This window comes from Epinephelus lanceolatus, chromosome 1, assembly GCF_041903045.1.
Source record: "Epinephelus lanceolatus isolate andai-2023 chromosome 1, ASM4190304v1, whole genome shotgun sequence".
Taxonomy (NCBI): Eukaryota; Metazoa; Chordata; class Actinopteri; order Perciformes; family Serranidae; genus Epinephelus; species Epinephelus lanceolatus.
Window position 1 is genome coordinate 48,262,058 of NC_135734.1, and position 27,855 is coordinate 48,289,912.

A 27,855-nucleotide genomic window follows, 5' to 3' on the forward strand; every position below is an offset into this window, starting at 1 on the left:
TTTTTTTTATCTTCCATTTTCTTTATTACCTTCTTCTTCTTCTTCTTCTTCCTTTTAAGCTCCACTTATCATCTGTCTATCAATAACCTGTCTCTCAGAGATGTGTGTCCTGCTCTTCTTCCTCCTCCTCGGTTGCTGCTTGATTGACAAACACCTGAAAGGAAAAAAAAAGGATGAGAGGTTTCCTGTTGTTTGCTGAGCACAATAAAATTAATTCTCCCAAAGAAAAAAAGAGACCATCCATATGAGTCATCCAATCACCTGCCAGCGACTGCTCTCCTCCCCGCCTCGTTCTCCTCCTCCTGCAAGCCCATTGGTCGTCGGCTTCTTCTCCTGCAACTCACGCTGATTGTCATTGGTCACGTCTAGCATGGGGTTGTCGTGGCAGCCGTTCTCCACAAAGTGAAGTTCTTCAGCGCGAAACTGAGGTAAAAAATAAGTGCTGAAGGATAAGGATAAGGATTCTGTTTGTGCACCTTTATATGAGTGTTAACAGCGAGAACAAAATTGTACTCAAGCAAAGTACTTGAGTAAATGTACTTCATTACATTCTACTACTGGGTGTTTACCTACCGTAGTTTTGGTTGCAGGAAGTCGTCTTTGCCAGCAGATGTAAATGAATCCAGATGTGATGATGACCATGCAGATGGAGCCGATGATGACCAGCACCACAAACAGCTTGCCGTAGTCGCTGCGTGTTTGACTGGGACGAGACTGGCAGCTACTAGCAGTGCTGTAGTTCTGAATGCCCACCTGATGAAGCAAAAACACCAGTCACACAGCAGTTCAAATCTATTTTATTTATTTTTTTGGTCTAGCTTTTTTGTTTGTTTTTTTTGTTTTATTACAGTTTTTAAATCCATTTAATTGTTAATACTTTTATTCTTGTATCAGATTGAATGAAATAATTGAATGAACAGATGATAAATGGACCAATCAACTCCTCATCACTGTTACTTAAGTGGTAATTCTTTACCTGGGAGCCAAGGCAACAACACAGCCAATCTTTACCTTAAGTCTAAAGTTTAGACTCTTTCTTGAATGCGAAAACCTACTTGGTAATAAACCTGATTCTGATTACTCTGTGAATTCCACATGAATTAACAGGTAGAAATCACAATGTGTCCAACAGGAGCAGAAACTTTGTCATCTCTGCTTTCATTTATCATGATGGAGGCATTTTGTGACAGTGCTACAACACCAGGAGATACACACCTACTGTAAAGAAGTAATTTGTCAGTGTACCTTATTCAAACTCTTCCTGATCTCTCCCAGCATGCCCAGCACTTCCTTCGCCTCTATCACTCCTGGAAGACACGACACATGTGGAACAATGTTAACACAGTCCTAAAAGCCAACAGCAGTGTCTGTGTGTGTGTTTATACGTGTGTGAATGTGTGGATGATTTAAGAAGCTCTCAAAACACCATTTAGAACTGAGCCAGTTAGCCAGTCTGCATTTACTGAAGCTTCTTCTTATTTGACAGGTTCTCTTGATGTCTGACATTTGTTACTCATGTTTTAGAAGGCTGGAGGTTTTCTGATATTGCACTGGCTGCTGAAAATAACTGCATGTGACGTCAAAACATCTATTTTTGTCTATTTATGCAAAGAAATAAGGCTTCAACACCAGGCTGCTTTTTATAACAAGGATCAAATGTTTCAGAGTGCAGTCTTCAGTCAAGGTTAAAGTGAGCATTAAGGTTAGAAATTTACTTGACAGGTCTGAAGCTGGGGGAGGCATAAATCTGAAAAAGGAAGAAAGGCAGAATTTGAAAATGCACCCTCCTCCTGCAGCTCCCCCTTCTTTGCCTTAAGCCCCTCACACCAGACAACCATGTCTCCTTGTTTATTAGACCACAAATGAGACAAGAACCGCTATTTTGTCACCCTACGGTCCCTCCATCTTGCTCCGCGCCACTGTAACTGCTTCGCCAGGAGGAGAGCAGGCAGCAGCTCCAGAAAAGGACCTTCTGTCGGCAGTTGTAGCAGCTCAAATTCAACCAGCACAAACCCCCTGAGCACTGGGTGTCACAGCAGCAACAGAAAGTTTGCGATCCAACAGGGAGCCAGGGCTGTCTGGTTACCTTGAGCTAGGGGTCGCCCTGATTTGATTCAGGTTGCTGCAGCTGCTGCGAGCTCTCCTCCTGGCACGGTGGTCTGTAGCGGCGGGGAGTGAGGTGGAGGACACGCTGTGATTTTGTCACAGCTTAAGTTTCTTAGGTTATGTTTTTATTTGCTTCATTCATTCATGTTGTTTTTTGTCTTACTTTGAAACTCACATTTCCCCTCGTTTCAGATCACCTGTGTGTTTTGCCTCCCTTTGGATGACTTCACCTGTGTCTGATCGTCTGCCCCGCCCTGATTAGCCTCACCTGTGCCTCGTTATCCTTTCCCTCGCCAGATTATTAAGTGTGTGTCTTGTTCTCTCAAAAGGCGTTCCAGCCTTTTGTGTCCCTGTGTCCACTTCTTGTTTTTTTTAATTTTGCCTGTTGATTGACTCTGCCTCTGCCTCATCCCTATTGGATTTGATTGCCTCCGCTGATCGACCTTCGGTGTACTGAACCAACTTTTGACTGAGTTATTTTACCCGAACTGTCTCCAGAGTTGTGCTTTTGAGTCCACTCGCACCTGGTTCACCAGTTATTACAATTATGCCAAATATTGTCCAAAAAAGATGAAAAAGAGTTACAGAAAAGACGGTTACAACACAGAGGCTCACATAGCGTCTGTATTTATTCAGAGAATGTGAATAAACTTATGATGATGGACGTATTTGTTTCGTCCTATATATTATAGATATGTTATAGTGTGTGTGAGTGTGTGTGTGTGTGTACCTTGCTCAGATGCCACGTTCATCAGCAGCTGGTGTTGCTGGTGTGTCGGCTTGCTAAGGTAAAGTACCCACGATCCCTCAGGGCTGTTCATTCTTCGAGCAAACACTCGCTCCATGATCTTCAACAACCGCATGCCCTGATCCACACGAAACTCCTCCTGTCACACACACACCCACACACACACATTTTTCAAGAAGTGACCACCTGATTTTGCTGCAGATATCAAAAAGTTTTTCCATCTGTTTCTCTCTCACACACAATATTACTCATGAACACAAAAATTAATTCTCAGACACGAAAAAATTATGTAAAGTCAAAGGAGCACAGTTCTGGCTCCATCCATGTTTCAGTAGCAACCCTGAGGTCACTGCGGTGGTGGGGAGGGTTTGTGTTGCCGCCATGGCGACAGACACCATGGTGAAGGTCCTTCCTCCCTCACCACCACAGACACACACGAACAGATGGCCTCCAGCAGCTGCGTCTGTAAAACTGAACTGAACTCATTCACTGTTTGTCTGACAGAGTGGGAGAGAAGCCCGGCTCCAACATCTTGGTGCCAATACCGAACTTTATTACGTTTTTCTGTTGATAATCATGCAGTCAGTGGTGGAGGAAGTATTCAGATCCTTTACCTCTGAAAAAGTACTAATACCACACTGTGAAAATATTTATGCGAAATGCAGCACCTTTAATTTGAACCGTTGTACTTACACAGTTCAAGTTTTGCGTCATGTTGAGGATGACATATCCACGTCCAGCCAGCTCACTCCAGTCGACACACACCACCTGAAAGATTTGGTCAGGGTTAGAACAATAATATCTGATACATGTGAGACTACAGAGAGCTTTAGATTTAGACTTAGAGAGCTTCACCTGCCGTGCCTCCTCCATCTCATCGATATCACCCTCCGGTAAGAAGACCTCTGTGACCCCGCCTCCCCTGACCTCTGTCCTCTGGGTCTGCAGGGGCGTGGTCTTGTTCAGCCAATTCCAGGACGGGTCGGTGAAGCCGATGGTGGGTGAAGGATCTGTCGTGAGCGGGACGATGTGTCTGATTCTTATCCCCTCTTCCTCCTCCATCTTTCTCCATCTCTCCTCCTCCTCCTCTTCACTCGTGTCTTGCAGTCGACCCCCTTGAGTGAATATACAAATCAATTTTTATGCAGCGCTGCAAGTCAAAAGCAGTGATTGACATGATTGACAGCTGCGTTAGAGACTCCTCCGCTCTGATTGGTTGTTTTCCTTCAGCTGCAGTTGATTCTAGCAAATGTCATTAGCAGCACGACGAGGACGAGGAGGAAGATGATATATTTCACAGATTATCTGATATGTATTACCGTGTGGATGTTGTGATAGTATCAGCAAATATGACAAAAGGTTCCCACCTTCCAACTCACGTTCTTCCTCTTCCAGCTCCTCCTCCTCCTCCTCCACACTGGGCTGAAGGGGCTCTCTGCTGGGAGCCATGCCAACCTCTGCCACAGTGGGATTCTGGGTAAATACGCCTTTGTGTGCCAGACCGGTTTCTTCCTCTGCCTCCTGCCTCTCTGTCTCTTCATCCTCTGTCTCATCTGCAGAGGTGAACCACAGGATGCTCTTCATCTTTATTCGCAGCACTTTTCTCATGTGATGTTAATACTTTGGATTTAATTCATGGCCGTGTGGTGATCCTGGCAGTCTTAGTTAAACAAGTCTAAAAATCAGCGGCCGTGCTGGTGGCAGAGGTGGAAATCATGAATCACTCTGTTAATTTGAGTCATTTCTATTCTGACTTGTAGTCACTTACTGAAAGCTATTATTATTCATTGTGAGGGGAACATGAATTTAATTTAATGGCAATCCACCAAGTAGTTAATGAGATATTTCATTTAAAACCAAATATATCAACCTCAATGTGGCACTGGAGTAAAATTAAGGGATCACCAGAGTCATTAAGATTCATCCTGAGGGGAACGTTGATGTCTGAACCAAATTTCACGGCAATCCATCAACAGTTGTTGAGATATTTCAAACAAAATCAAACAGTCAGTCGATAGTTAATCTTCATTTTAAATACCTTTTGTGTAAGTTCCCAGCAGCCCGAAGTCTGTGCCTGTGTCAGTCTCAGGGGTGGCAGTTCCTGCAGCGTCTCCATCAGCAGCAGCAGTCGGAGTAGCAGCAGCAGCAGATGTAGAGCTAGTTGTAGTGATGGAGGAGTGGAGGACTCCATAGCCACTGGAGTGACCATCTTCCTCCGCCTCTGCCTCCCACAGCTCTCTCTCTAAAGGACCCACCTGTGTGGTAGATATCAAGTTAAAGGAAGAAGTTATATGGAGGCACTCGTCGTGGTGAAAGTCAAAGTAGAGTCCTCTGAGAGTCTGGCTGCCATAAATCAGATGAGAGAAGCACTGAGTTGATTTAAAAAATGATATTAATGGACTAAAACTGCTGCATTCAAATAGTCCTTTTTGCTTGGGAAGGTGAGTGAAATGACGTGGAAGTATCGAAGTTGCATCCATTATAAGAGCTGTGGAAATTGTTTTAAATGCTAAGGAAAGGTGCTTCAATGCTGTCTTACTTATCTTCTTTAGCACTGGGTACACTGGACCATACTTTATAAAAGGAAAGGAGATGATGCTGTCCTACAATTCCTTGCGGCAGCAATATTTAAAACAATGCACCTTTTGGCCATTCACAAAAACAAATGATATGCCTATTGTAATGGTTTTGGGTCTGTGTAGCTCTTTGGAGTTAGACGACAGGCAGAAACTCACTTCCACACGAGTGAGGAATTTCACAAATGCTCATCGTTTATTTTTACATCAACTTAAAAACACTCCAACCTTACCAAGCCCGGTTGTATGGCTACTACCTTTTCATACATGAACAGAATAGTCGCTACACGTACTTCAACCATCACTGTTGTGTTGAGAGACAAAAGAAAAAGCAGGAGCACAGAGGTATCCGTCCGACCAGCGTTGGGTGCGCTTTCAATAGACTCAAATCATAACAAGCACTGCTTGATGACGTTGCTGTTAAGTGACACAGTATACATCATGTTAAAGGCACATTTCATATATTCAACTGTTACACTATCTTACATACATCTAACAATTATTTAAATCAATCATACTGATAGGGTTTCATGTGATAAATAATAAATGTAAGTGGACAGGACAACCCCTTCTCATTCCCAGGGCGTGAAATACTAACCCTTTGTCATGCCCCCTCAGTGTCTCACAGTGATGCACAGGGCGCCCTTTAGCTTCTCTATGTGATGCACAGCTGAAACGCATTGGGTGCGTTCATAAATTCAGTCTGACACTCTACACTAAAATGAGAGCGCTGTTTGATTGAAGAAACAGAGCGTTCTATTTCTACATGGATTAAAAGTTACGTGAATCACACATTTACTGTGCTGCTCTCAGAGTGTGGTGCTCTGAATAACAGAACGGTCCAGTTTGTGCCAGAATGTGCCTGGGCGCTAATAGTATTTCAGAATGCAGTAATTTGGTTAATGTTGTGAGATGGTTGCAGTTATGTTAGGGCACCAAAGTACTTGGTTAGACTAGAAAAGCGATCATGTTTTGATATGTTACATAATGTGACATTCGTGTGCAACGTCCACACGTAACTTAGCCTATGTAACGGTACATTAAAACAATACTGACCTTGGTGTCATGCGATGTCCTGAATCAAAGTCCAGTTTTGTTTGACCCATCCACCTCCCCTCCCTCCCTCCCTCCCACTATATGCAGACTTCCTCTCTCTACATACGAAGTCAGTTTCTCTCAGCGTCCAGTATACCGGCAGATGGGTTTACACTGGAGTGAGTTTTAAGCCCAGTGCGTCTCATAAAGACGCTAAAGGGAATGATTGGACAGGAGGGTGAGGAACCACTCCAGGTGACAATCATTTCATTTTACTTTTTTGACTTGTGTCCTATATTACTTTTTTAGTTTCAATTCCAACCAAGCTGTCCTCGTTTACATTATGTGCATGAAACAACATGGTGAGAACACACGAGGCAAAGTATTTAAGATGCACTTTGAGTGTCCGTCTTCAGAGCATTGTCATTTCATCATTAACTCATTTAACTTAGTGACAGAGCCTTGTGTAATTGCAGTTGGAGTCTCTTGGCACTGTGGTTGACCTTTCTTTAGTCCTTCTGAATTCTCCTTCTCATCTTTCCTTGACCTCACCTGACATTTTCCATCAAGGTCAAGGAAAAATGTGATATTCGCCGCAGCTTTGAAGTCTTTGCATGCTTTACTTATTTAGTTTCAATTTGCTTTGCTCAGATTTAGGGTTTCCTTTGGCTGTTTTCTTTTGTGGTTTGTGGTAAGAGATGTTAATATAATATTATCTCTGAGTCCCAGTCCTACACCAGTTAAAACTAAGTTTAATTTTTCGCATTCAGTGTATGAAAGATTCAGAAATTTAGGCCAAATTTCTTTGCTTTTTTTGTTGGTTGACTTACAGAAGGCACGAAAATGAAATGTATTACAATGTGTTATTTGCAAAGGTAAAATAAATGTAAGAAGTTAAATAGCATTCACATTATTTTTGTTTTGCTTCTTTTTTGGCTGGTTGCAGATCACCAGATTTTGTGATTACAGTGGTGGAAGTAATAGCAGTGTTCACTTAATATTTGTAGTACTGATATTGCAGGGAGAAGCTGTAGTAATATAAGTGAGTAGTAGTAATATTTCCAGTAGTAGCAGAGGTTGCAGCAGTAGTAGTAACCGTGATGTTGATGGTGGTAATGGGAGTTATATTTTATATTATAACAAGCAGTAGCAGCAATATTACTGGTTGGACTAAAGGACCAGTAGTGCACTGGAAGAAGTTGTCATAATAGAAGATACTGGCAGATTTAACAACATGAGCAAATTATTAATTCACATGAAAATATCCAGAGACTGATGTGTATGCTGCCGTTAATTTGTTGATAGAATGTTTAATAAAAACAGCCTTAATCAACACGTTCTTTGCTGTGTCACTTGTCCCACCTCGGCCCACCCAATTGATGTGGGCCAAAGAGACACCACTAATCCTATTAAAGGAGTTAAAGACTAATTAAATTATTCAACACTAGATTAGTAGGTGAGCCCTGGATTACATCTGATTTACTGCGATCTAATTAAAAGAACAACTTCAGCAGATGACTCCTCATTTTTATGCTGCTGGAAGCTTCAACGCGGCAGTGTGCCACTGTGTAGGAAAATCATCAGATCTGACTTTCTTACCTCCGCAGAGCCGACTGCTGTGTGAACTGGGCGTGTTTTGGCATTTACAGTAATGTATCAGTATTTGTATGAGGCATCTTTATTCCAGTGGCGCCCTCAGAAACTTTTTCTACAGGTGGTCAGATGGGGCCACTGAAAATCTCGGGGATGGAAACACCAAAACCAAAAGTCATAACTGCATTTTAGAAATTTAATTATTTATTATTATGATTCCCATATAATTATTAAATTATGCTGTCAGATATCTTGGGAGTTCAAATAAAACCTTTAAAAATGGCCTTGCCAGTTGTTCCCTCGCAAAAATTCAGCCTAACTTTGGAGCATTATTTGGCCTCCTTCCCAACAACCTATGCTGACATATTTGTTGAGCGTGCCACAGCCCCTTAAAGACAGTATGTCTGTCTCACAGTCAAACAGGAAGACATCTGTCCTCACCTCCAGGACCGGGGATGCACGATGCTCCTGTAGCCCAGAATCAAGCACCTCAGCTGGGGATGTGCTCGGCTGGTCGGAGCTGGAGGGGTGGAATGATGGACTGTAGCCTGTGTGACACAAAGAGACATGTCAGATACATGTGTGTGTGTGTGTGTGTAAACATCTATATAAACCTCTTGTCAGCTGTTCCTTTTTCTACAGTTGTCATTAGGTTTTGACAGTGTGCTTGAATGCAAAGACTCACAGGAGATATACAGTAGTACAATGTATGTCTTTAGCCCTTTTCACGCAAGATTAGTGTAACCTGGGCACCTCAGATAATTTGTAATAATTGCAGAAGTCGTCTGTGATCTTAGTCCTGTGTGTATCTGCCATGTCCGTAATTTGTCAAGTAAAAATTTCACCACAAATTACCAACCATAATTTGCCAAACACAGAGGTTTTGTGATATTAGTCCTGTGCGAATCAGTGTCTTGATGATTTGGGGTTGCAATTAGGTTTTCTGTTTTCTCCACGCATCTTTCTTTGCTCCTTTCCACTTGAGAATCATTAAGACTGCATTAGCAATTATAAATGAAAGTCTTGACAGCATTATGTGTGCGGAAATAAAGAAATTAATTGTTTATTTCATGACAAAATTAAAGATGGTGCCAGCCTCAGTCTGCTATCTAATGTATGTCCAGCAAAAGCAGAAGAAGAGCACAGTGGAGCAGCACAGTCTGTAGAAATGTTGGATTTGAAGTTCGATTTGGTCAGAGCAAACATTTAATAACTTCAGGCGGACAGTAAACATTTTTGGGATTTCAAAGAGAAGCCTTTGAAGATCAAACCACCTGTTGGATAACATAAACCGGGGTCTATGGCTGCCTGAGGGTTTATTATGTGTCAACAGCATCTATTGATCAGGCTCAGCAGGGAGGATCGTTTCTACTAACCAATCAGAGAATCCAGATCTGGAGTTGTGTGGTTGGCATCCAGAACGTGGACATCTCGATCGTCTGCCCTCTCTTCTTCCTCTCCTCTGCCGTCTCCCCCTCTTCTCTCTCTGTCCTCTCCCGTGTCTCTCTCCCACTCGTCCTCTCCCCCTCTCCTCTCCCGGTCCTCTCCTCCCTCCTCTCCTCTGTCTCTGTCCTCCATATCCGTACTGTAGAAGCCAGAGGCCTCCAGGGAGGCATCACCGGCTCCCAGCCCACCGCGGAGCTCCTTCTCTGGGTCTGTGGAGTCTTGAGGAACCACCAGATGAACCATACGCTGCAAATAGAAAAATATTTGGTGAGACGGTTTGATTGATAACCAATGAAAGCAGTGTTAAACCAGGCAGGGGAAAGCCAAATTCTCTGAAAATGAGCAGTCATCACTATTTTGGTCTTAGCCACTCTATTTCATCATAAACAACCCAGAAATGGGGCTCAAAATGCAAAATACCAGACTTCTCCTTTAGGTACAGTACTTACATTTCACCACTACCACATGCTGTGTTTTTCTGAGAGTCCCTGTCATACAATGTTAATCCATTGTTTCACGGTTTGCTTTGTCACATCTCTGTTGAATTACACATTTCGGCTGATTCACCAAAACAAAAACAGATTAAAACATTTTTGGCTATCAGTTGCTTCCATATAGACTTGTCCAGATGCAGGCATTTACTGTACACTGAAGGTTGAACCCTCTGCAGTTTATTACACGTCACCATGAACTCATCCTCACCTCCATCTCGTCTTCCACATCAAGGTTTTCATCCACAGCTGGATGGGTCCTGGCTACATGCTGACCAGCAGACGATGGCGGATTTAACTGAGAGGAGTTGGCAGCATCCATCTTGGCCTGAGAACGGGATGTCTCATGTATCTCTGGCCAGCCCATGTCGTGGACCAAATTAGGTTGGGCTCGCACTAACTCGTGGGCTGAGTGGCGTTTGGTTCTGACTAATTCCTGGATGAAGTGTGGCTGGGCTGGGCCTTCGTCCTGGAATAGACGGGCCACCGGGGGACTGAGGGGTATGACCCTATGGGTCGAACCCAATCTGAAGGCATCGCAGCTGGCCAGAAGAGCTGCGGGACACAGAGAGAAAAACCACTGTGAAGATGACATGGCTGTGTACCACAATGTCTTATTATATTATGTTACATTATATAATGAATGGCCTTGTTGTCTTGTTTAATGTTCATTCTAAGGCAAGGCAGCTTTATTTGTATAGCACATTTCATACACCAGGGCAATTCAAAGTGCTTTACAGAGCAGTAAAACATAAAACATAATAAAGGATATAGACTTCAATGAGAGAATAAAGAGAAAAACATTTTAGAAGGTAAAATTAATTCTAAATTATTCACATTTTTTAAAATCACCATTAAAAAAGCAAAAGTCTAGACAACAGGTGCAAAGATAAAAAGATTATTTATAATGATTTAAATTGAGTTTAATAAAGTTGCAGTGCAGTTAAAGTCAATAAGAGTATTTGAACAAAAATGAAAGTGCAGTGCAAGAAATGAAAAAATATTTGATTTAATAAAAGGCAGCGGCAGACAAGTAAGTATTCAACCTTGATTTAAAAGTTAAACAGGAGAGGTCCCAAAGTGGAGCCTTGGGGAACTCCACGTCATTTTTGCACACTCAGACATGTAATTACCTATAGACACAAACGCATCCCATTCTATGTTTTTTTATGTGAAGCACTCTATGCATGTAGCATTATTATTAGCAAGTGGGTTTTATTTCTATCTTATTCTAAACTTGTGGCCCCTACCAGTGAGTTAAAAGAGGAGTGAGGAGCATCTAACGACAGTCAATAGTTTTTCAACAACTGTGAATCATCACAACCACAAGAGATCCTTGAGCATACAGTCATAAATGTGCATATAATATATTAGGCTGACTGGTCCAGTAGTTTGCCAGATAAGCTGCAGACAGACAGATATACACATTCACTCACACACACACACACACACACACACACACACACACACACACACACTTACACAAACAAATGCATGATCCCCTCCAGGTTTTATGCCTGGTGGAGATACAAATAGGCCTGAGTGAAGTGCCTGATCAAATCACCTTAATGTATTCTCCAAACAGATTTGATGTGCGTTTTGTTTTGTTACCCCTGATGCTTTAAAGAATAGAAATAAGAGCACTCTGTTGTCTGCTTTGTACATTAAACTGATTTACTGTTGAAACTCAGACACCAGAGTGCTTTTATTTCCACTGCTGCCTTTGGAGTAGTCACTGCATAGAGTGGTAACAAGTTCTTTCAGTTTGTGTTTAAATTTCCTTCATCACTCCATCTGCTTTCCATTAATTCTCTCATTTGGTCTCATTCAGTCCTTCATTTGCTTGGCTGATTTGCTCATTTATGCATTCACTGATTCATCTGTGGCTTCAAACATTTTTATGCTGTCATTCACCTGCTCATCCTTTTAGCTGTTCTGTTGTTAGTTCATCAAATCACCCATTAGTGCACATTTCTGTCTTGCCATTTAGTTGTTAATTCATCCATTAGTGACTGCAATCATCATTCACTCACTTGCTCATCCATCTATTTGTCCATCCACCCTTCACTAATCCCCCGTCACCACAGTCTCCCTCATGTATCCTGTAGTGCTCTCTGTCTGAGACCACAGATGGCCGTCTGACCTCACGAGCTGACTGAGCAGATTATGATATCATAGCCAACATGTCTCCAACACGTCTGCAACATGTTAAGTTCTCTGGTCCGTCACCACAAAGCTCCCACAAAGCTCCCACAAAACCCCTCAGATCCATCATTTCCTCTCTGCTGGCTAAATGATTCCTTAAAAAAAGTAATTGTGTGTTGAGTAGCTGAATTGACTGAAGCTTTTTCTTTTTAATTCAAACTTTAAACAAGAAGCTCCAAGAAAGTTTGGGGAGTAATTAATGTGCAAGAGTCTACAGCCATACCTTTCAGCCCTGAACACAAAGTACAGTTGAGTCTGACGGGAATGTCTTTAGTTCTGCAGGTATTGGGTCATCAACCTAAGTATTTGACACATTAACATTCTGACCCGCTGGTGGAGCTAGATGAAAAAGTCTGAGGATCAACAAAGTTACTTCAATTCATCCTGACAGGAGCATGAATGTGAGAACTAAATTTCATAATAATCCATCCATTAGTTGTAGAAGGTGAGCCAAGATGGCGCCATTGATGGCTGTCTCGAGCTCCTCTTTAACTTTGCTCTTTTTATTGTTTTAGTTAATTTAATGTCTTACTTATTTCTTACTTATTGCAACATGCACACTGCCCAAGCAAGCCACAGCAACAACAGCAACAACTCTGCACGTTCGATCATTGGTGGACAGCAAAGCATGGGGAATATCCATTGCTGGGATCATGTGTTGCTGCACCTGAAAACTGAAGGAGACAAGGCAAGAGCCGTGGTGTCCTAGTGAGTGCAGTGAATAAGGACTGGTGTGTCGGTGGGGTGCTGTCCCGATCCAGCTTTGGATCGCCTAGACAAATTTATACCATTCAAAGATGGCTGTCCATGTTTGGGAGAAGTGACCATGCGGCCATCTTGTTGAAGTCAGGATGTTAGGACAATTAAATCATTCCACAACCAGAAACTGTGGATTACCCAAGCCATCCACAAACATGGAAAATTATAAAGCAGCAGCCAACAATGTAAGAAGACGTACTCCCAGTGGGCAGACAGGAGGTATGGTGGATGGGTCCAACAAACACAGACTTTTACCCGAGAGAGCGGTGTTGAGATTCTAACGTCAAACCCTGTCCCAGAACGTCAGCAACCAATGCACGCAGGGTTCCTTGCACGTTGCATGTGGACGTCAAAAGTCCATGACCAAAACCTTGGTTGATTTTGATTAATTGATTAATTGATTGTGAGACTGAGGAAACATGAAAACCGTCCTCCTCTTCTGAGTATCCTTCTGGCAAATGTCCAGTCACTGAATACTTAGCTGGATGAACTCAGGAACAGGATGCCTTTTCAACAGGGCATTGAGAACTGCAATGTTATGGTTTTCAGGGAGACTTGGCTCGACCCTTCGATCCTGGACTTTTTGGCCATTGTCCCAGAGTGGCTCTCCATTCACTGCCAGGATCGGCAATAACATCAAGGAAGAGCAAAAGGAGAGTAAGGTGTCTGCTTCATGATCAAAAGCAAGTGGTGCTCAGATGTGGAGATAATTTCTATGGGCTGTCTTCCAAGTCATGAGCACCATATGATCAGTAGCTGTCCCGATTACCTCCTGAGGGAGTTTACATCAGACTAGTAATATCCTGAGCAGGTGTGCGCAGATCTTTAAAAAGGATTAACCCACACAAGGCAACTGGACCTGATGGCATCTCTGGCTGAGCACTCAAGGTGTGTGCAGATCAAATGGCAGATGTCGTCACAGACATTTTCAACCTGTCACAGCTCCAGTGTGTAGTCCCCATATTTCAAGAAGACTACAGCTCCTGTTTCCAAAAAGACCCAAGCCCTCTGCCTGAGACACTACTGCCCAGTACCCCCCACTTCCTCCATCATGAAGTACTTTGAGCAGTTAGTCCAAGTCTTCATCACCTCTTCCCTCCCTGACTCACTGCAATTTGCTAACAAACCAAACAGATTAACAGACAATGCCTTTGTCCTTCACACTGCCCTCTCCGACCTGGACCAGAGGAACACATATGTGAGACTATAGTTCAACACTCAACATGATTGTGCCTTCTAAGCTTGTTAACAAGCTCAGTGACCCGGTACTCAACACCACCCACTGTGACTGGATACCAAGCTTCCAGTCATCATGGCAAAATGTGGTCCTGGATACGCCTTTTGTAGCTGGAACAACCACAGAAGCAGTTTGAGCACTTAGCCAGGTATTTACATGTCTGACTTTCTGTCTGTGGACACATTTCATCAATGCAGTAGTGTCGCAATCGGGCAAGATGCAGTCACAAAACTGAACAGATCTGTGGTTGGGATCAAAACGAAGGCTAAGTTTGAAGATGAGTGGGGTCCGTGCACAGGCGCTAGAAGTAAAGGGGCAGGAAGTCAGGAAGGGTCTATTAGGTGCTCCTACTTTACACCTCTGACTCACATGACTTACCCCTAATCAAAGGTGGGGTCTCCTTGGATTGGACTTGGCTCTGACCTGTCGAGGCATGGACGATCAACGATCAACATTTATCTTTCCAACCCTTGTCCCTTTGCTGCATGTCATTCCCCCTCTTTCTCTTCCCTCTTCACACTATTGCTGTCCTATCAAATAAAGGCAATAAAGCCCCAAAAATACCAACACAAATATCAACCTGCCAATCTGTGGTAGATGCTGAGATATTTATCAGGCTATGTTAACTCCATGACCTGTAGGTGGCACTAGAGGAAAAGTCAGACAGATCCGTCCTCTGGGAACCCTGATTGTAAAAAAACAACAACAACACTTAGACCTGCAGGTGGTGCTAGAGGAAAAGTCAGACAGATCCATCCTCTGGGAACCATGATTGTAAAAAACACTTTGACCTGCAGGTGGCGCTAGAGAAACAGTTGTGATCACTGAAATTAGTGGAATCCTTCCTCTGGAGGGCATGAACATCATAAAGAAAAAGTCATGTCAGAACCTATTCTACTCTCTGCTGCAAACCAGGGCATACACTCACATATAAACCCAATGATACAGCAATATTGGATTCTCTCATTTGAAGCAACCAGATTTTTTCATTTGGAAAGCAAACAAGCAAACAGAAGATCCGAACAAATACTGCAGAAAACTAAAATACTGCCTCTTACACATGATAATTATAGACTGTCTGCAGTGACACTGTGAGCAGTGTATTTCTACAGTTGTAGTTTGGCATGTATAAAATAAAATATTATGCTACTGTAGAATGAATTGCCATTAAACAGGCCATAGCAGAGGAAACCCTTAAAACAACAGGAGAAATTAAAGCTAACATTGCATTTTAGCATGATAACATTCAGCGTAAGCTTTTTTGGGAAGGATCTAAGAACATCAAAATTGAACAAAATTGTCTCCATTTTTCATCTATCTAACAGTTTATTTTCTGTGTGTAATGAACCTTAAAGCCTCACGGGGATCACTGGACAGGTTATAAACTTGATTTTTGTAATTACTTTGTGCCCCTGGTATGTCTGTGCCCTCAGACTCAGTGGGAAGTCCTTATTGCAACTATAGAGCTGATGAAAAGCATGTTAAATCAAGGCAGGCCTGATTACTTCATGTACAAGAGCCCTCCAGAGAAATATGAAGTCACAATTCTTATGGCCTTGTGTTATGAAGTTGCAGCAATATTTTTGGAGAGCAAGGTGTAATCTATGGAGGCCTCTGTGGGCCTAAAACTTTGGGCCAAGACTGAAATATTTTCACAAATGAAGCTCTAGCAAAAGTTCAGTCAGGAAGACTTTAGCATGCTCAGGCCTGTAATCTATTCCTCATACCCTCTACCATTCACTCACAGTTTCATGCTGTCATTGTCTGAGACTGTCAATTGAGAAATCAGCTATTCTATCAGCCTATCACAACTAACCAATAACACAGCGACACACCTTCATCAGCCCTTGGCTTGGCTACGCATCAGCGTGGACTTAAAATGACACTGGATTCAGGGGAGTACGTGGGTGATAGGTGACACCATGAAAATCAAATCCCCCTTCCCCACAGAAATCAATTAGATTGGGGACAAAAGCCTTTTTTACACAGAGATTGCGCCATAAGTTCGCTACGCAGTCCCTTCTTTACACCGCCTTTGCAGTTTTACACAGAACCAGACAATGGCGGCATCATGCCACTCCTGTGTATGATTTTGAACAGCATGCCAACATCACGGAATTAAAAGAGGCATGACGGTCGTGACAACACAAAAGCGTGAGCCTCTAGTGTGATCTACAACAGCAGCACTTTATAAGCTTCTGGAGCTCCCAGACATTTTTGGCTGTCCTCTTCTTCTTTGAGTTAGCCGCCAGCTGCTACAAGCTACTTTTTAAATCTCCCACAGTGGGTCATCAGCATAACATTGTATTTAGTGCTGATTAGAAAATGTTAGCAAGCTCACATTTAAAATAAACTATCATTGTGATCATCATAAAAATGATCCCTACTTAGCATCAACACTCGAGTTGATCGGGTTCCAGTAAAACATATTGGAAAACCAACATGTGTTTAGTAATACCAACTCAAGCCAGGTTAGCCACTGTTAGCAACACCAGTTGATAAAAATGCATTAGGCTGTATTTTGCACATACAAACCATAGACTGTATAATAAAGACAGACACATCAAATACATTTTTCCCAAAGATGTTTTTTTTTCACACTACTGTGCGTTCAAGTGTCTTGATAAGTCTGGTTTTAATTAGTTATTTAATGCTAGAAAAAAGGGACTTTGCAACATGACTGACAACTGTGTGAGCCAATCAGTGGGTCGAATTCAGTGGTGCTGCTTGCGATTGGTCGGACAGGTGTACGGTCGGGAAATTTGATACCGCAGTGATCACTTCTGCTCAGACTCTGGCTCCAAATTACATCACCAGAGCAAGATGGCAGCACCCGTATCCAGGATATTTTGGCTTCACTTCTGTACAGTGGGGGTAAGTGGAGACGCATCGTCCATCTTTATTTACAGTCTATGATACAAAAACTGTAGCAACATGTCCACAGATGCTGGTTGGACAGAATTGTGTGTGACTGTTTTAATGAGACACAAGTGCTGATAAACAGTGAATTACAACAGCTTTCAATACTGTTGATGCGTGGGTTGGTGAGGTTCCTCCCACTTTCTGAGTAGTAGGTTCGACATCAGGGGACGTTCCTGTTAAATTTTCCGACTAGGAACTCGAAAATTCTGACATTCTGGTACAAATTGAACATACTATAATTTTTTTCAACGAATGTATGCTATATCAGGTTTTGGCTGCACAAACAATTCTAATTGTTTTCAATCTTTTCATCAGATTTGTTGGCAATAAGACAAACACAGCCATCCTTTAAGGTACCACAAAAACATAAAGTCACAAAAAAAGCTGGTTATATCTAAACACTGATATCTCCTGATAAATTTAGTTCGCCTTTTAAACAGAGCTTAGTATAAAAAACAGTGGGCTATAAAATGTCCTGTGTGCCCCACTGTTCGCTGTGGATGACAGAGCCGGTCCAAGGAGAAGAGACAGAAGAGACAAGGGGAAGTTAAGGATGAAGGGATAAAGCAAGGAAGTGAGGAAGTGATTTGGTTGTTTTAATTCCTCTCTCCTTCGCAAAACTCCAAAGTCAGCAAGCACTGTGCTGATATGACTGCACGTTAATAAAGTCTGTTCGCATTTCCAACAATCTGAGTGCCAAAGACACGCCTTACACATGACGAAAAATAGAGTCAAGTTAAATCCAGAGACAGAACTTGTGTCTGTGTGTTAGTGAGGGAAATAACACCACAAACAAATGGCTTCTGCTACTGATCTTTCATTGATGTTTGAATATTTGGCTGAAGAGTGGGGATGAAGACAATGTGGGATTTACAGAGTCCATTAGAGCCCAAAGAGAGGGTTTAAAATTGTGCTATGTTTGTGCTGATGTAGCTTTCACCTTCCTGATGCTGCATTATTGTACCATATACCGAAGAGATGTATTTTGGAAGATCATACAGCACAACTAATGGGGTGGTTGTGAAATAACACCACATAAATCAATATTTCTGTATTTACAATGGGTAAAATGACTATAAAACACACAGAGATTTATGGCTTGACTCTGCTTCTTTGAAGCATCGTAACATCTTTCAGCTCATTAGTTTGGCTTTTCCACTGCCTGCATCTTTACTGTTTTGATTCACACTCACTGCTCTCATCGACAGTGGTTTTTTTGGCCATAATAGGCCACTGTAAAACCCACTGTACACTACCTGCTCAGTAGCAAACAGAAGACAGATGCAGTAAAAGTAAACATAACGGATCATTCATACGCTGGAGAGCCATATATTTCCTTCAGGGGTTGGTGAAGACCAAAACGGAGCTATGTCAACTGAAAGTGCTTTAACAAAACAGATCACTTCATGCAGCATCTCCGTATCACTCATAGAAAGAGGAGTTCTGTATTTTGCACAGATTAGCCAATCAGTGTCACAGGTGGGACTACTGCATTTTTCAGGTGTTGTCAAGTGGCGCACTGGAGCCAATAAGGAGTAATAACAGTAATGGTAAGAGCTATAGACAAGACAGACCCTGTTCCCATTGATATGTCTTCTCAATATCACCTGACATCTTAGCTTGGTTAACTTTGCTCTGCTCCATTCTTAAAACCTTGGAAAAACGGGTATGTAGGCATGGCTATGCATCAGTGTGGACTAAGAATGACAATAGCTTTAGGCAAATAGATGGGTCTTAGCAACTGGTTTGGAAAAAATCGAATTCCCCTTTCCCAATAGAAATCAGTTAGAGTGGAGACAACTGCCCTTTTTATACAGAGATCGCGATATGGAGCGACTAAAAAAAGTTTATGCCTCTTTATGCCTCCTTTGCATTTTTACACAGAACCAAATGACAGCGGCATTATTCCACTTCAGTGTGTGATCATACACAGCATCCCGCTATTGCAGAATCAAAAGAGGCAGGACGGGCGTGACATGTCACACAACAGTGTCAGCCTCAAGTGCAACACAAAACATACACATCAGCAGCGCTTTCTAAACCATAACAATGGTAAAACGTGGCAATAACAATACCTTCTCTGTTATATGGCGGCTGATCTCGTCCTCTGCTCGGAGGGTAAGGAGCTCTGGACCTTACTGTTTTTCCAATTTGCGGACATTTATGGACATTGTTCTTCTTTGAGTTAGCCGCTAACTGCGAGCAGCTACTTTTAAATCTCCCATGGGTTGTCACACAGATAACATGTCCTCAAAATGTCAAAAAACTGTCCTGTTTATACAGACATCATTTCAGCACTGTAAATACCTCCAGTGGCAGCTTAAAGGCGAGACAACTCTGTCCCCCCACTCCATGATCATTCCATATACAGCACAGCAAGGCGGCATAACGGTGCAATTCTCCCGCCTTGAAAAGGCAGTGTAAAAGGGGCTAATGTCAGACTGAAGATGGAAACAGACTGTAATGAGTTGACAACTCTGATAACAGCGGAGCCAAACTCCATGTAGTTCACTTGTATTTCGAACCCTGGCTAGTTATCAACACATCACAAAAATTTCAATATGAATTTATAAGATTTGTCTGTATTGCAGCAGTCCGATATAGAGCTTATGCCTCTGATGTTGTCCAAAAAACACACATAAAAGCGCATCTCTCTCATACTGCACACCCACATTTCACCTATACACAGTCACCTTGAATTTTTTGTCTACAAAGGCAACTTTGCAACATAATTACTTCCGAAAATTCTTCCGGCGTCCATCCGGCAGGAGGGACCGAACGGCTGAGTTATCAGCTTCCTACAGATAAACTGCATGCTGAGGTGCCTCGGAGGAGGATAAGAGCAGGTGCTGGAGGGGAGATACCTTCAGAGTTCATCAAAACTGAACCTGAGATTACAGATGAGGAAAGAAAATCCCTTCCTTGATTGTGGTCAGGAACCCAAAGTACACTGCTAAGGGAAGGGGAAACTGCTCGCCAATACCCAGTGAGGTTCATGTTAACGTGTGATGCTTTACACCAACGACTCCTTCGGGACAAGATAGGAAAAACATTATTGAGTGAGCTTCTCTTCTCTCACTTACTTCTGTTTAGAAGACAGATTGAGTTTCATTCAGTGTCAATAAATCATTTTATTTGTATGAATAAATGTCCAGGATTTAATTTGTCTAAACAAGTACAACTAAATTCTTTCTTTTTAAAGTGGATGAGGGTGTGAGGTTCTCTATTCTGGCCACACTAGCACCGTGGCTTTTACTGAAGTAAAAGTAGTTACACCACAGTGTAAAAAATACTCTGCTACAAGTAAAAGTTAAGCATAAAAGAGCTTACTTAATTAAAAGTATATACGAATCAGAATAATGAACAATCAACAATATGAAGCGCCAAATGAAACAGTACTGGAGTAATGGAGTAAAATGCACAGTATTCATTCCGAGATGTAGTACAAGTATAGTACAAGTAAATAGAAGAAAATGGAAATATTAACGTACCTCAAACACACAAGTTCATGAAAAAGAGACCTTTCAAACTAATGTAAATTCCCAACAGCCTCAACAGTAGCCCTCCTTTAGATATAAAGAAAATGGTGGAAAGTAAATTTCACCTTAAAAGCATTTTTCCTGTATCTCTTTCTTTTCTATAAAACATTTAATTATTTTTGATGACTCATCATGGATGCACCATACACAGAAATGTAACTAGTATTTCCGAATGCACCCTAGTTACACAGAAATGTAACTAGGGTGCATTCAGAAATACTCACTCCAAGTGCTGGCGTGCACTCTGGCACAAACTGGACTGTTTGTAAATTCAGAGCACGGTTGGAATGTACTGTTCGATTATTCAGAGCACCACATTCTCAGAGCAGCAGAGTACCCTGGGCAGTGTCGGGGGAGATGGAGCAGCAGAACGCCAAGCAGAGTGAATGTATGATTAACATAACCTTTCATTAACTTGTGTGGAAACAAATGCTCTGTTGCTGGCATCAGCAACCTTTACTAGCTAAAGAGCCATTTTTGGTCCACAAAAAAATGAATTAAATCTGTCTGGAGCCATAAAATATATTTGAGCTCCCTAATAAAGATAACACAGCCTTATTAAGTCTAAATTAGCTTATCAACCTTACTAACAGATCTAATCATAAATATGTTTTACCATTTGGTGGTTACTCTGCTGTAAGGTATTTATGAATATTTGGCACCTTGCAACAAAAGTAAACAAAGCTGTTGATGCACTATTAAATTCAATATTTTCCTGCAAGACTTTTTCTTTTTGGATTTGGAATCCACAGCTAGCTTTGCTAAGGAGACTCAAGACAAGCCACCACTATTAATGATGGGAAAAATTTAGAAAAAAGCTATGAGTCACACTTTATATATAGTTACACATTTTTACAATTGGGTAATGTAAGAATCACTTAAAGGGATAGTGCACCCAAAAATGAAAATTCAGCTATTATCTACTCCACCATATGCCGATGGAGGCCCTGGCGAAGTTTTAGAGTCCTCACATCCCTTGCAGAGATCGGCGGGGGGGGGGGAGCGGCTAGCACACCTAATGGCAGACGGCGCCCCAGACTAACGTCCAAGAACACAAAATTTAATCCACAAAGTATCTCCACACTGCTCATCCATAGTGATCCAAGTGTGCTGCAGCCGCGACATAAAAAGTTGTTTGGAAAAACGTCATATGAACTCTGTTTTTAGCCTCACTGTAGCCTGTAGCTCTGACTGCTTCTCTGTGCTCCGCGTTCACGTGTGTGCGAGACCAGCGAAAGCATGAGCTTTGCTCACCCGTGTTTACATCACGTGACAAGTGCACCGCAGGGAGAGACAACGTAACCACAGAGCTAAAAGATAATTTGCACTACGGTCTTTTAGCAAAGGACAGCCCAACATGTCTGAAGACTGAAGAGGAACAGCATTTCTTTGTTGAGCCATATTTGTTTGAGCCCGAGTATACGGACAGAACTCAGGCTACTGGACGAAGCAGCCGCCGCAGCTCATGAGCACTGGAAACCTGGTGGTGTAAACCTGGTGGTATAAACCTGGTGGTGTAAACCTGGTGGTGTAAACCTGGTGGTGTAGTTGTTTCAAATGCAAAGCAATGCCAACGGATGAGGAAAGTCTTTGCTGCTCAGACTGGGAATTGGCGATGCCTGCACTTGAGAATCTGGACAACAGTACTGACGAGACTGCTGCTCTTCAGAGACCGTGCATCACCGATCACCCTGAGCGCGCACACGTGAGCGCGGAGCACAGAGAAGCAGTCAGAGCTACAGGCTACAGTGAGGCTAAAAACAGAGTTCATATGACGTTTTTCGAAACAACTTTTTATGTCGCGGCTGCAGCACACTTGGATTACTATTGATGAGCAGTATGGAGATACTTTGTGGATTCAATTTTGTGTTCTTGGATGTTAGTCTGGGGCGCCGTCTGCCATTAGGTGTGCTAGCCACTCCTCCCGCCGATCTCCGCAAGGGATGTGAGGACTCTAAAACTTCACCAGGGCCTCCATCGGCATATGGGTGAGTAGATAATGGCTGAATTTTCATTTTTGGGTGCACTATCCCTTTAAGGCCTACTACAATGCTAAATGAAAATTAGAATGTTCAAAATTAACCGTAATTCAATTCCACGTACCCTCACTTTTGGTCAAAGCCACAGGGAGTCGTTGGAGAGGGGCTGAAGACCAGCATAGGGCTCCAGAGCCACAGGTTGCCTACCCCTGGTGTGGAGTGTCAAATTGGATTTATGAACACTCCCTGGGTAAAATGTGATGTGGCATTGACCACAACAGCACAAACTTCATTAGCTTGCGGATAAAAGTAGGTAATGCTTTCATTCATCAAAATCCCTCTTTTTAGTAAAACATTAAATTATTTTGGTGTCTCATCCTGCACCCCACATATACAGAAACATATTCAGTGAAATGTAATTTTAGGTGATCAAACCGGCATTAGATTTTGTTAGCTTGTTGGTAATTAGCTAACAGAGCAATAGGGTTTTTGTTTAAATATCACTTGCTTGAAAACATTATTTACTAACTTAACTGTAAATCATCCTCCAGTCTAATTTCAGCTGTTACAAAACAGAAGCTAACTGACACTTCACTGGGATTTTAATGCAAATACACAAATGCTAACAGCAATGTTAACATTAAACAGAAAAACTGTTAGCATGCTACCAAGCTAACTCATATACATTACATACTGTTAGCAAGCAAGCTAAAATCCTGGTATAAGCATGCTACCATGCTAACTGTCACTAGCTAGCCATCATCGGGTTAATATCCAATACTTGTGGTTTAAGCACCTTAACTGCCACAGAAGAAACCACAGTCATGTTTGTGAGATTTTAGCGATCTGAGATGAATTACAATTATATGTGGTGGGTTAGTAGTTAGTGACTTTCAACTGTCTGTGCAAAACATGAAGTTAAATTCAAATAAAAGGAAGATATTTAGTGGCCAATTCTCCCCAATATTAGATTCATGGCCATAGGCCTTTTCACAGTACACATTTTGATTTGTCATGGTAGGAAAAGCACAGGTGTTACTAATAATACTAATGATGGCTCTGCTCTGTTTAACTGCTCCAGTGAGAGTGACAGTGAGTAAGCAGAATACACGGATCCTGAAATCAAAGCAGCTGAATGGAGTTAAGCCAACATTATGTTTAGTATTTACACTTGTGCTGTTGCTGTAAATGTCAAAATGTCTTCTGTGAAAAAGGCCTATGTGTGGAGAACTCTCTGTAGCAGACAGACCATTATGTAGAGATAAAATTTACATAAGATAGAGCAACAGTTACATGAATAAACGTCAAGTGAAAAATATTAAATTTACTGAGTTCTGCTGCGATTTCATCTGAACAAGTAAGAATTTTTTGTAAGAATACAAAAGTTGTGTCTTCTTTTGTCACCCATTAACAATTTTTAGTTCCTGAACGGTTCTGTATGCAACCTTCAGAACATTAATATAGCAGCAAAACAGTATTTGTCATGTAAAGATACAGTGGAGTAATGACATCCTGAACAGAGAATTAAGTTATGCTATCTCCGTGTGTGTCTGAGCTTCTCTGTGGTTTGTTGTTGTAAGCAATTGTATCCCACTGGCAAGCTCATTGCCGTCGCTTTCGCTGCACTTATACGGTGGTTAGTGTTGATATCAGGACAGCGATGGTAAGGAAGTGTAGCACCCACCATTCCTTTACCCCCGGTTAACACCATTAGCTCTGTCAGCATTGTTTAGCTTTGTTTATGAAGTTAGTACTGTTAGCTGCTAGCCGCAGGCTCAGCCACCTCCATGTTGAGAACCATGTACAGACAACTGAGCTGAATTTAGCATAGAGCACCTGTTAGTATTGTTTATCGTGTTTATGAGAAAAGTTTTCACAAGTGTGCTGATGTTTATGAAAATGTTGACACCCATGGAAGTTCCGTTTCACATTTTTCATAACAATCAATAGCTTTTGCTGTATTTGTTCCTTGTTCCTAGCATGACACTGAAATCCAGAAAAAAACGAATTTGTCATACATTTTTGGGAACTGTAGTGTCTGTATTTTCACGACTTAAACCTGTTGTTTTATTTGTAGGGCTGGACCAGACCCCAGGAAGTGCGGCAGGCGTTGAAACCAGTTTTCGTAGTTGCCAAACATTGGAACTCCTGAGTCCATCACATGATGCCATTTGGCCAAAAAAGACTTTTACCCAGTGACTTACAGTGGGAAAGGGATGTCTGTAAATCAGTAGATCATTTTTTAGTGCCATAACCCCCGCAAAATGACTCATTCCACATTCATTCATTCACTAATTTTCCATAACCAATTTTCCTGTTGGGGGTCGCAGGAGGGCTGGAGTCTATCCCAGCTCATCTTTTTGGCTTCATGTGCCACTGGGCAACTGAACAGGGTCCCAGCTGGTCCAGCCACAGGGTCCAGATTTCTCTTTAGTCATTAGTTTAAGGTCCATACAGTTTAATCTATTTAATATGTTTAATATGTTTGCGGTCTCTGTTAAGTAGCTGTCCATTAGTCACTCACTCTACAGCAGGAAACAGCACTCCAAAATAAAAGCTCTGTCCTGGAAATCCATTGTACTTCAAAATAAAATGTGTTTGTGACAAACTAGACACATTTGCGAGTCACTTGTGGTCCATTCAGAATGGACCCATGACCCACTTTTGGACTGTGACCCACCAGTTGGGAACCACTGTCTTAATACATCCATGTGCTGAATGATATGGAGAAAATTATATCACAATATTTTTGGCAGACTACATCAATGTTGATATTGCAGTGACATGATAGAGCCGACTACTTGTGCTTTCATATTTAGAAATTAAGATTTTGGATAAACAATCTTTATTAGTAATGTGGTTAAAGGCAAATAATAGAGCAGCTAGAACAGTCACGCAGCCTTTAAATCCAGGAAAAGACAACACATTACAACCTGAGACGATATCTAGTCTCATATTAAAATATTGATATGATACAGATATATTACCCAGCCCTATATGTGATGGTTGAAGGTTGTTTTCTTTGTTTCCTTTAGTGTCTCTTTGTGTCCATGTTTGACGTTGCATTGAATCCGTCTTTTTGTAGGTTTATTGGTGAACGGTGTTTTATTTTTGTCTCACCATGTCAAAAATATTTCCCCATGATCTCTGTTTGAGAGCAGCATTTGTTTTCTGCTGTGTAATGAGCACAACAAGCCTCCTTTGTGGGTCTGTGGACATAAACTAATTAAAAATAGACTCAAGTTGGTTGTAAATTTCCATTAACTCTGCAGAATATCTTCAGTTTCAGTTCACAGAGCCAGTACAATCTGACGGTGCATGCTCCTTCCTGCTGTCATTTGCAGCTTTAATTTTATGTTCAGTATGTTAGGATGAAGGGTGTTGCCCCTAAAGCCCCCTCAGATCGGCTTATAGGAGGCCGGGACCCTCCCCCAAATCCCCCTTCACCCCGACTGAGACAGAAAGGGTGGAGAGGTTCAGCTCACGTTCCTCTTCCTCACCCAGTCAAGATTTATCCTAACAAGTGATGTGTTTTTCCTCTTCACAGAGCGATAACGTTGAGTTTGCAAATAATAACCAGCATGGAAGCTGTTTACATCAGCGTAGCTTCACAGACACACAAGAGACGAACCTCAATATTTCTTCTTAAGAGAAAGCTGCACCGTCAGAGACCCACAAAAACAACCGACTGGAGCTTTCGACGTGGGCAGTGTGGTGCTGCTGCAAACCATAATAATGGTGGTGAAGCAATTAATCCATTAGTCAATCCACAGAAAATTAATCTGCATCTATTCTGATGATGATGGGTTTTTAGTACAGACTGCTTCTCTTTCTCGCATATGATGGTAAATTAAATTTGTTTTTTTGGGGATGATGGTTGAATAAAACAAGCTGTGGGGAATTAAAATAAGGATTTAAAAAAATATTTTCTGACATTTTAAAGGCAAAATAAAAGATATATTAAGTGAGAATTATTACGATTGTTTGCTGCAGCCCTGATTCTGATTTATTTACTGATCATTTAAGCAACTAATACAGAAATAATTGTGGTTTATGGCTCTTAATAAAATGTGATATTTTTCTCCCTTTTAATACATTTTAATTAAATATGTGTGTTAAAGACATCTTTTCATTTGTCTTTTCTAATTATCTTATAGTCCAAATCAAAGCCAGTTTTAGTTTGTAGGTAATAAAAACAGTGTTGTTTTGATACTTCACATGATCAATAAATTTAAATATATATATTATTATTGTCCATGACGATGCAAAACTGCTGATGATCATCCTGTTTAAAACTAACTTATGCTGGTGATGATAGATTGTTATTCAGTGAGTGTGTGTGTATGTGTGTGTGTCAGACACTGCAGTGTGTGTCTGCTGATTTAAGTGCACTGCGCGCCTCCCACTCACTGCCAGCCTGTGCATCCACTTTGCAGAATTTAACCTGAACAGTTCATTAAAAACAGACTGCGTTCCTGCTGCTGCTGCTGCTTGACTCCCTGATTCATCCTAATACTATCATTAATGCTGCAACACATCCACGTCCTCATACGGAGTGAAAACACGCCTGTGTCGCTCAGCAGTGAGTTGACACTGATGTTATCTTCCTGTGTGGTGTTTTTCAAAGTCTCCAAAGATTCCTCTGGTGTGTGTTTCTGCAGGCTCGCGTGTTGTTTGTTGTAAAATGTGTGAAACGGTTGCTGGAGGATGAAATAAATAAAAAAAAGATGGTGAATATGAATTGACTCACCAGTCAGTGTGATGTGGAGCAGGCCCGGCATGTCTGCTGCTGCTGCTGCTGCTGCTGCAGTGCTTCCCCTCCTCCTCCTCCGCTCTGAATGGACAGATCACACAGATTTGAGCTGCAGATGTGAAGTGGAGGCCGTCAGGAAAACGCCGTGCTCATGGCCGTGCTGTCCTCTCTGCTGTGTGCGGGCTCACTCACTCACTGACTGTCTGCGGTGTCCGCACAGACAGACAGGTAGACAGGCAGGCAGACAGACAGGCTGTGCGTGCGGGCAGAGCTGCGGGCAGACCAGGATCTGATCTGCTGCACCACCGACGCTGGAAATAACTGCCCGTCAGCTGCCTGTAGTTCCGCACGGTGACCGCTGGGTGTCGCTGCCGCTACCTGACTCCGCTCTGGCTCACTGATGCGTTCAGGTGCTCCTCGGAAATTCTTGATTGTATGTATTCTTCTGTGCTTTTAACACAAAAAT

General features: G+C 42.0%; 1 protein-coding gene across 2 annotated transcripts; it reads right to left on the minus strand.

The window, feature by feature from the left end:
- Nucleotides 1–27,746, minus strand: podxl2 (podocalyxin-like 2). 2 transcript variants are annotated; one of them, XM_033627385.2, is made up of 13 exons: nucleotides 27,387–27,746; nucleotides 10,207–10,550; nucleotides 9,435–9,750; nucleotides 8,500–8,606; nucleotides 4,893–5,109; nucleotides 4,222–4,407; nucleotides 3,710–3,969; nucleotides 3,548–3,622; nucleotides 2,837–2,993; nucleotides 1,246–1,307; nucleotides 574–753; nucleotides 262–423; nucleotides 1–154 (listed from the first exon to the last, which is right to left on the minus strand). In XM_033627385.2, the coding sequence occupies exons 1-13, from the start codon at nucleotides 27,415–27,417 to the stop codon at nucleotides 95–97; spliced, it is 2,157 nt and encodes a 718-aa protein (XP_033483276.2). In that variant the 5' UTR covers nucleotides 27,418–27,746; the 3' UTR covers nucleotides 1–94. The 2 variants fall into 2 exon arrangements, with proteins under 2 accessions (XP_033483276.2, XP_078027684.1); XM_078171558.1 differs by having other exon boundaries at nucleotides 4,234–4,407; nucleotides 27,387–27,676.
- Nucleotides 27,747–27,855: the final 109 nt, after the last annotated feature.